The sequence below is a fragment of the Nannospalax galili genome, unplaced genomic scaffold, assembly GCF_000622305.1.
Source record: "Nannospalax galili isolate Female #2095 unplaced genomic scaffold, S.galili_v1.0 scaffold1212, whole genome shotgun sequence".
NCBI lineage: Eukaryota > Metazoa > Chordata > Mammalia > Rodentia > Spalacidae > Nannospalax > Nannospalax galili.
In genome coordinates, this window is record NW_008331994.1 from 53,683 (window position 1) to 62,809 (window position 9,127).

At 40.9% G+C, this 9,127-nt stretch overlaps 1 protein-coding gene across 3 annotated transcripts in view; it reads left to right on the plus strand.

Moving 5' to 3' along the window:
- The window catches only part of Arnt (aryl hydrocarbon receptor nuclear translocator), a 68,160-nt gene that overhangs the window by 40,099 nt on the left and 18,934 nt on the right, over nucleotides 1-9,127 (plus strand). For 2 of the 3 annotated variants that reach the window (XM_008827075.3, XM_029560608.1), the window contains 3 exons: nucleotides 1,770-1,872; nucleotides 6,088-6,153; nucleotides 7,398-7,483. In XM_008827075.3, coding sequence (XP_008825297.2) covers nucleotides 1,770-1,872; nucleotides 6,088-6,153; nucleotides 7,398-7,483 — 255 coding nt within the window. The remainder of the gene's footprint in view (nucleotides 1-1,769; nucleotides 1,873-6,087; nucleotides 6,154-7,397; nucleotides 7,484-9,127) is intronic. The other variant, XM_029560609.1, reaches the window with a different exon arrangement.

Here is a 9,127-nt window from a genome sequence, read left to right on the forward strand (position 1 = left end):
TATTTTATTTATTATTTTTATTTTATGTGTACGAGTGTATTGTCTGCATGTATGTGAGTGCACCTGTGTCATGCATGTAGAATGTTCACTTTGTGGCTCATTCTTAGAAAATGTTTCATCAGTGATTTTTTTTCTCACTAAAATTTACTTGTCTCTTAATAATACTGTAAGCAAAAGAGTGAAACTCAAGTTTACAGTAGTCCCCCAACACCAAAAGAATTGTCTATGTTTCTGTGTCATTTTTGTAGGTAATTACCTGGTACTTTTTCTTTCTACCCACTTCTTGACTTTGCTAGTTTCTATGATAACAGATTTTAATTTTTTAGAGGACTTTTATAGAGGTGTTTTGTTGTTGTCATTACTTGTGTTTCTACCGTGTCATTCCCTTTCTACTGCATTTTAATAAATTCATTCCTTTTACTAACATGTGATGACATCTGTCCCTAGGCACCTATAGGAAGGTTTAAAGTAGAAGCAAGCTGGGCATGGTGGTACACACCTTTAGTCCCAGTACTCGGAAGGCAGAGGCAGGTGGATCTCTGTGAATTTGAGGCCAGCCTGGTCTACATAGCAAGTTCCAGGCCAGCTTGGGCTACAGTGAGTCCCTGTCTCAAAAAAGACTGAAAAAAAAAAAAAGTAGAAGCAAATAAAAACTGGTATTTAAAATGTGAGAAATTCCAGTACTTCTACAGGGGCCATTATCATATTAATGTTGGTTTTTAGTTTCCCCCTCTTTCATGATTTTATGCATTTCAGTGTTGTAGTTTTCCTTTTCCCCAAAAGTTGCCCTTGGTTTATATTTATTTTTTATTTGATGTGTATGTGTGTATTGCCTGCATGTATGTGAGTGCACCCATATCGTGTAATGCCACAGAGGTCAGAAAAGGGCATCAGATTCCCCTGGAACTGGAGTTAAGAATGGTTTGTAGCTGCCATGTGGGTGCTGGGAATCGAACCTGGGTCCCCTTCAAGAGCAGTCAGTGTTCTTAACTGCTGAGCCATCTCTCCAGCCCCTGCCCTTGGTTTTTATATAAAAGAAATGATTTTGGCTTTAGACAGATACATTTTGTTTTTTGGTCTTTTTTTGATACAGGGTCTCCCTATAGCCCCAGCTGTCCTGGAACTCACTATGTAGACCAGGCTGGCCTTGAACTCACAGAGATCTGCCTGCCTCTGCCTCCCAAGTGCTGGGATTAAAGGCATGTGCCACCATGCCTGGCCTCAGATACATTTTTCTGTATATCTGACATTCTTTGTATGGACGTGTGTGCATGTGTGTGTGTGTGCGTGTGTGTGCATGTAAAATTTAGTAGTGGGCTGGCTACATGACTCAGTGGGTAAAGGTACCTGCCACATAAGCTTGACAACCTGTGTTCAATCCCTGGAACCTGTATAAAGGTAGAACCAACTCCACAGCTCTGTCCTCTGATCGTCACATGCATGCACAGCCATACACACATAATAATAATAATAATAAAATTTTGTAAAAAATCAGGCATACGAATATAGCCTTGCCTCTTTCTACTATGACTTTCCACTCCTACTTTATTCTCTCAGAGTTGTTTTCAGTGCTGTCTTGGTACTAATAATGAGATTCTTAGATGAGGATTGAAATAGTTTGCACTTCAAAAAAAAAAGCATCTCTGTCAGAAACTTCCAGAAGGCTGGAAGGTATGAATGGATGTTTACTGACCTTTGCCTCCAGTATCTCTTCCCTGTTCCCCACTCACAAGGCTTAACTCCAGATTCCTCTTCACATCCTTCTTCAGGGCGGATCCTGGATCTTAAAACTGGAACAGTGAAAAAGGAAGGTCAACAGTCTTCCATGAGGATGTGTATGGGCTCAAGAAGATCATTTATTTGCCGAATGAGGTGAGTGTGAAGCTTAGGATTGTGTTGGCGAGCTGAGACTTCCACTTTTGTCAAAGGCATTAACATTTTAATTTCAAGCTTCAGTTGTATTAATAATCCCTCCCTCCTTCCCTCCCTCTGTTTTTCCCTCCCTCCATCTCTGAGTAAGGCAGGTTTATTTTTATTATTTTATGTGTATGAGTGTATTGCTTGCATGTATGTGAGTGCACCCGTGTCGTGCAATGCTGAGGAGGTCAGAAGAGGGCTTTGGATTCCCCTGGAACTGGAGTTAAGGATGATTTGTAGCCACCATGTGGGTGCCGGGAATCAAACCCAGGTCCTTTGCTAGAGCAGTCAGTGCTCTTAACCGCTGAGCCATTTCTCCAGGCCCCAAGACTGGGGTTTTAATCTAGGGCCTCACCACACATGCTTGACAAATGCTGTAGCAATGAGCTATATTTCTAGCCACAATTGGATTAAATTTAACTCTGAAGACCCAGATCTATTATCACAGAATTATGTTTGGTATGATAAATAATAATATTTACTGAATCATTCCTATGCCAAAAACTGATAGTGCTTTGTATCTGTCTTATTTCATCCCCACAACTATAGAGTAAGATTCGTGGTTACTATTTTATTGGTTAAAAAGTGGATTCAGGGGCTGGGGAGGTAACTCAGCAAGTGTTGTTGTGCAAGCATGAGGACCTGAGTTCGATCCCTAGCACCTATGTAAAAAACCAGGTGTGGTGACTCTCCTTATAATCCTATTGTTGAAAGGCAGAGATAGTTGGATCCCTGAGGCCAGCTGGCCAGCCAGTGTAGCCTAATTGGGAAACCCCAGATCTCACTGAGAGACATTCTCCAGAATGAAGATGGGCAGCCCTTGAGGAAGTACACCTGAGGTTGACCTCTGGCCTCCATATGTTTGCACCCACATACACATGCACATGGATTCAAAAACATTAACTTCTAGAGCTGGACAGATGGCTCAGCATTTAAGAGCTTATATTGCTCTTACAGAGACAGTCCACTGCTTTTTCAGAGGTTCCAAATACCCACAGAAGGCAGCTCACAACCACTTGTAACACCAATTCCAGGGTGATCCAATGCTTCTGGCCTCCATGGGCACCTGCACTCATCTGCACAGACCCACACACAGACATAAACACATACACATTATTAAACAAAATACATCGAAAATCAAACAAACCATTAACTTTCCAAGATTATATAGTGTCAGATAGAGGCAAGGTACAGGATTTTGTTCTAGTCCATAGTAGTGTAATTCTAGAGCTACTTTTTTCCCTCAATTATATCACAAGGCAACATCTATGTTCCCAGATCTCAAACTTATGGTCTTTCTGCTTCAGCTTCTATTATAGTATGCACTGTCACACCTGGTTTAAGAAAAGGTATTTCTGGGAGTTGGAGAGATGACACAGCACTTAGGAGCACTGACTGCTCTTATAGAGGACCTGGGTTCAGTTCCCAACACCCACATGATAGCTAATAACTATCTGTGACTCAGTTCCAGGGGATCTGATGCCCTCCTCTGCCTTTGCAGGCATTGTACACATGGGTGTATTTCCATACATGCAGGCAAAATGCTCATAGACATAAAAATAAAGAAAAAAAGAAAACATTTCTGTTGCTATTATTTTGCTTTTTGGGTTTTTGAGATGGTATTTCATGTAGCTCAGTCTGGCCTGGAATTCCTTTCTCCTGCCTGCATCTCCCAAGTGCTGGGATTTTAGGCAGGTGTCACCATGTCTGACTAAGAAAAGACATTTATAAAAGTCAGGAAATAAGTTCAGGTTGTATAGTGGAGACAAGTTACATTGTACTGTGAGCATGCTTAGGAGAAATGGATTTAAAAAGATTTCCTGGGAAAGGCACAAAATTTATTATTATATATCTTAATGGTTTAGAGGAGCCTCTGGACTTAGACTTCTAGAGTTTGTTTGTGACATGGTCTGTATTTTTTTTTTTTAGTCTTTTTGAGGTAGGGTTTCACTATAGCCCCAGCTAGCCTGGAACTTGCTATATAGACCAGGTTGGCCTCTAACTCACAGAGATCTGTCTGCCTCTGCCTCCCAAGTGCTGGGACCAAAGGCATGCGCCACCACGCCTGGCTTGTGATATGGTCTCTTAATTTTAAACTCCTGGACTCAAGTGACCTCCCCCTTCAGTCTCCCAAGTAGCTTGGACTACAGGGGTATACCACTGTATCTTGCTGAATTTTGTTTTAATCCATAGTATTCTGTGGATTTGAAGTTTAGTTTTTGCAACATTTCCTAAAACCTTGGAAGACTGGATGCCTTTGCTTTGATTTTATCACGTAATATTGGAGGTGATATTATTGTCAAACTTCAAAGGTTGCTAGAAGGATTATGAAGGATTATATGTAAATATATTTAGAAAGGAGCATGGTACATATTTAACTCTGTAAAATTTTTTCAATTAAAAAATATTTTATTTTTATTTTTATTTTATGTGTATGAGTATATTGCCTGCATGTATGTGAGTGCACCTGTGTTGTGCAATGCCACAGGCTTCGGATTCCCCTGGAACTGGAGTTAAGGACAGTTCGTAGCCACCATGTGGGTGCTGGGAATTGAACCTGGGTCCTCTGCAAGAGCAGTCAGTGCTCTTAACCGCTGAGCCATCTCTCCAGCCCCAAGTTTTGTCAATTTTTTTGTTTTGTTTTTTTGAGGCAAAGTATCGTGTAGCTTAGGCTGGCCTCAAACTTACTGTGTACCTGAATATGGTCTTAGAATTCTGATCTGCCTGCCTCTACTTCCCAAGTGCTAGGATCACAAATGTGTGCCACCATACCTGCCTTATCTTTTTCTTTAAAAAAAGAAATGAAAAGCTAAGCATGATAGTACAGGCTTGTGATCCCAGTATTTGGAAGGCTGAGGCAGGAGGAGGCTACAAGGCCAAACTGGCCTGCGTAGGAAGTTTCAGGCCAGCCATTGCTGCATAGTGAGACCTTGTCTCAAAACAAGCCAGCCTTGGTGGTATATGCTTATAGTCCCAGACTTTGAAGGTTGAAGCAGGAGGATCATGAATTCTAGGCTAGCTTAAGCTACACAGTGAGAGCCTATCTTGGATGTGGTGGCACATGCTTTTAATCCCAGCACTTGGGAGGCAGAGGCAGATGGATCTCTTTGAGTTCAAGGCCAACCTGGTCTATATAGCTGGGGCTACAGGGAGACCTTGTCTCAAAAACACCAAAAAAAAAAAAAAAAAAAAAAAAAAAAAAAAAAAAAGCATAAAGCAAAACAGAAGAAGAAATGAGGGGGGAAAGTAGGATTAGGGGAGGGGTCCTAACATGTGAACATGGCTAAGGCAGGAACAAGGTAAATAATGATGACATGTAGCAGATAGAGCAAGTTGTACTTAATGTACAGCAGAAGTCAGAGAATGGTAGTTCTTTATGAATAAAATTTCACTGAACCTTATAGCACTGCCTGGCCTGTTTAATTACGTGTTGTCTGTGGTTGTTTGTGCTCTAATGCCAGAGCTGACTATTTGTAAGGATTTGTGTGGCCCATAACTGAAAATACTTACTCTTTGGTCCTTCTCAGAAAAAGTTTACCAACTTCTGATGTAGAGAGATTGCATTTGAAGAGTTTATGGAATATTCTTTACTTCAAATTTTAGGGTAGTCAAAAGTTATGGAGGAGCTGGGTGTGAGCCTGATGACCTGAGTTTGATTACTGGAACCTACATGTAGGAAGAAGAGAACTGACTTCTGCAAGTTATCTTCTGCCTTCCACTGCACACTGTGTACACATAATTTTTTTTTAAAATAAAAGAAAAAACTGGACCAGGGATGTGGCCTTGTTGGAAGTGTGCTTGCTTAACATGCATGAAGCTGTGTGTTCAGTACAGTACCATATAAAACTAGATATTAAGAATGTCAGCACTAAGACAGGATGTTCTTCAAAAATTCAAGATCATCCTTGGATACATAGCTAGTTTAAGGCAAGCATAGGTTGTAGGAGATCCAATCTAAAACAAAAACAACAAAAAGTTCCCCCAAGCCCCAGACAACAAACAAAACAGTAGAAAGTTTCAAAACTATTCAGCCTGGCATACCTTTTTCCTTTCTTGTTGTTACTGTTACCAGGTTTTCACAGGTAGTTGCATCCAGTTATCCTGCTATTGTTACTGAAAGTTTGCTCATCACCAGCCTGACCCTTTTATTCTCTCTGATGGTTAAAACAGGTGTGGCAATAGCTCTGTGGACCCAGTTTCCATGAATAGACTGAGCTTTTTGAGGAATAGATGCAGGTAAGATCCTAAGCAAGGAAGATCAATGGATAGCAGTATCATTTTTTCTTCCTCTCCTCCTTTTTTTATTTTGACAGGGTTTCCCTAGTCCCAACCCTCCTGGAAGTCACTGTGTAGATCAGGCTAGCCTCAATCCCACAGAGATCTGCTTGCCTCTGCCTCCCAAGGGCTGGGATTCAAGGTGCATGCTACCATGCCCAGCCATTTTTTTCCTTCTTTACCAGTCCTCACCCACATCTTTCATTTCACAGTGACTTTTTTTCTGAATTTTAAAAACTTCTCTTGTTCATTATGTTTAAGGTAGTTGCTACTACTCTATGCATTTTACTTTTCATAGCATGCTTTTGTTGTTTACTTTGACAAGGGTTGAAAACATGGTGTACACTATTGGGTGGGAAAGGGTAAGCACTGATTCAGATTGGAGAGTTTTCTAAACATCCAAGAGGCTAACATTAAAAGAATTGTTGATCTTTAAGATTTATTTTGCAGGGGTGGTGATATGGCTTAGTGGGTAAAGGCGCTTGCTGTCAGACCTGATGACCTGAGCCCACATGGTGGATATATTTATTTATTTTTGTCTTTTTGAAGCAGGGTCTCCCTGTAGCCCCAGCTGTCCTGGAACTCACTATGTAGACCAGGCTGGCCTTGAACTCATAGAGATCTGCCTGCCTCTGCCTCCCAAGTGCTGGGACTACAGGCGTGCGCCACTATGCCTGGCTTTTATTTATTATTTTAATGTTATGTGTACGAGTGTTTTGCCCACATGTGTGTAAGTGCACCCGTGTCATGCAGTGCCTGTGGAGGTCAGAAGAGGGCCTTGGATCCCCTGAAACTGGAGTTATGGATGGTTATTGGCTGCCATGTAGGTGCTGGGAATCAAACCTGGGTCCTCTGCAAGAACAGCCAGTGCTCTTAACCACTGAGCCATCTCTCCAGCCCTGACAAATGTAAAATTTTAAAAGAATCAACATTTACTCTGGGACCAGTGAAATGGCTTATTGGTTTAAGGCAGTTGCTATGATCTGAGTACAATCCCCAGAACCCTTATAAAAGTAGGAGAGAACTGATTTCAAGTTGTCCTTACCTCTGACCTCCAACTTCCACATGTGCATGGTGGCACATGCACCCACACATATACTTCAGACAGACACACGAATAGATGGATGAATGGATGAATGAATGCTTTTTTTTAAAGAAAGGTGTACACTGTAGAATTTTCTTTCTGATTCATGTAACTCTTCTAGGAATGGACTTGGCTCTGTGAAAGAAGGAGGACCTCACTTTGTGGTAGTCCACTGCACAGGCTACATCAAGGCCTGGCCTCCAGCAGGTAGGGAAGTTGGATAGTGATTTCTCTCCCAGTACACTTGGTTACTCAGAATCCAAGAAGGTTGTCAATATTTAATTAACAGTCAGACCACTTATTATGCACTTGTTATATGAAATGCTCAGTGAAATAACCTAAAAGAACGTTAAACAGATAAAGCAGACTCCCTTCCATCCATTACTGAGTTTATGTTCCTTTTAAGGAGATGGATTACCAAAACTTGAAAATGACTCAGTATTGCTGTGTTACAGCAATCAGTATTTTTTTTTTAATGAAGACTTTTTTTTTGTGTGTCTTTATTGAGACAGGGTCTCCCTGAAGTCCCAGCTGTCCTGAAACTCAAGCGATCCACCTGCCCCTGCCTCCTGAGTGCTGGGATTAAAGGCATGCGCCACCATGCCGGGTATATAGTTATTTTTTGAGAGGTAGGGTTCTAGTCTGAGAATGTTTACCAAAGGAATCTGAAAGAGCCTGTGCCTGCCTGAGAGAAGGTGTTCAAAAGAAGAAGGGCAGTATTCTAAAGCCCACGGGGAGACCATTCCCCTTGGGGACAGCAGCTGGGGCTACAGGAAGCCCTCATCTCAAAAACAAACAAAAAATCCCAAACAAAAAAAGATATATAAAGCTTAAAATACATATAGTATAAACAGCTTATTGTATAAACTATGTAGCTTTTTTTCTATATTGTGAAATCTGAATCAGAGTATCTAACTTTTCTTATAATAGTTTGCTCTTCAGGTAATCTTAGCCTTTAAGATTTGGTATACATGGATCATAAATCATATGGCACAGTCACCTTTCAAAGGTTAGAAGGAATGTCAAATATGGTGGCACACGCCTTTAATCCCAGCACTTGGGTGGTGGAGGCAGGTGGATCTCTGTGAGTTTGAGGCCAGCCTGGTCTACAATAGTGAGTTACAGGCCAGCTGAGGCCAAAACAAACAAAACAAACCCACGAAATGTATGATTAATTAATTGATATTTATTTTATAGATTTATAATATGCAAAATATATTTAATAAGTTTATATTTATTTATTGCTTTTTGAAGCAGTCTGGCCTGGAACTCCAAGGCTCACGCAGTTTTCTTGCCTCAGCCTCTCCTGGAATTATTTAGCAGGTGCTGCCATGCATGGTTTAGAATTTAGTTTTTAGGACTAGGGATATAGCTCAGTGGTAGAGTACTTGCCTAGCATATGGAAGGCCCATGGTTTAATCCCCAGCGCCATCAAAAAACAGAACAAGGGGCTGGAGAGATGGCTCAGTGGTTAAGAACACTGGTTGTTCTTGCAGAAGACCTGGGTTCGAATCCCAGCACCCACATGGCAGCTAACAACTGTCCGTAACTCCAGTCCCAGGGGATCCGACAGCCTCTTCTGACCTCCATGGGCTTCGCACGACACAGGTGCACTTACCTACATGCAGGCAATACACGTATACACATAAAATAAAAATAATAAAATTTAAAAAAACAAGAACAAAACAAATAAGTAAAAATACATATAGTTTTGAATAATTAAAATTTGTAATAATAATATACACTGAATATTGTGTTTCTAAGCAGTTGTGACAAAGAAACATTGGAATTTAATACATTTAATTTGGGAAAACTGCGTAGAATAGGAATAAGATTTCAAGGAATAAATTT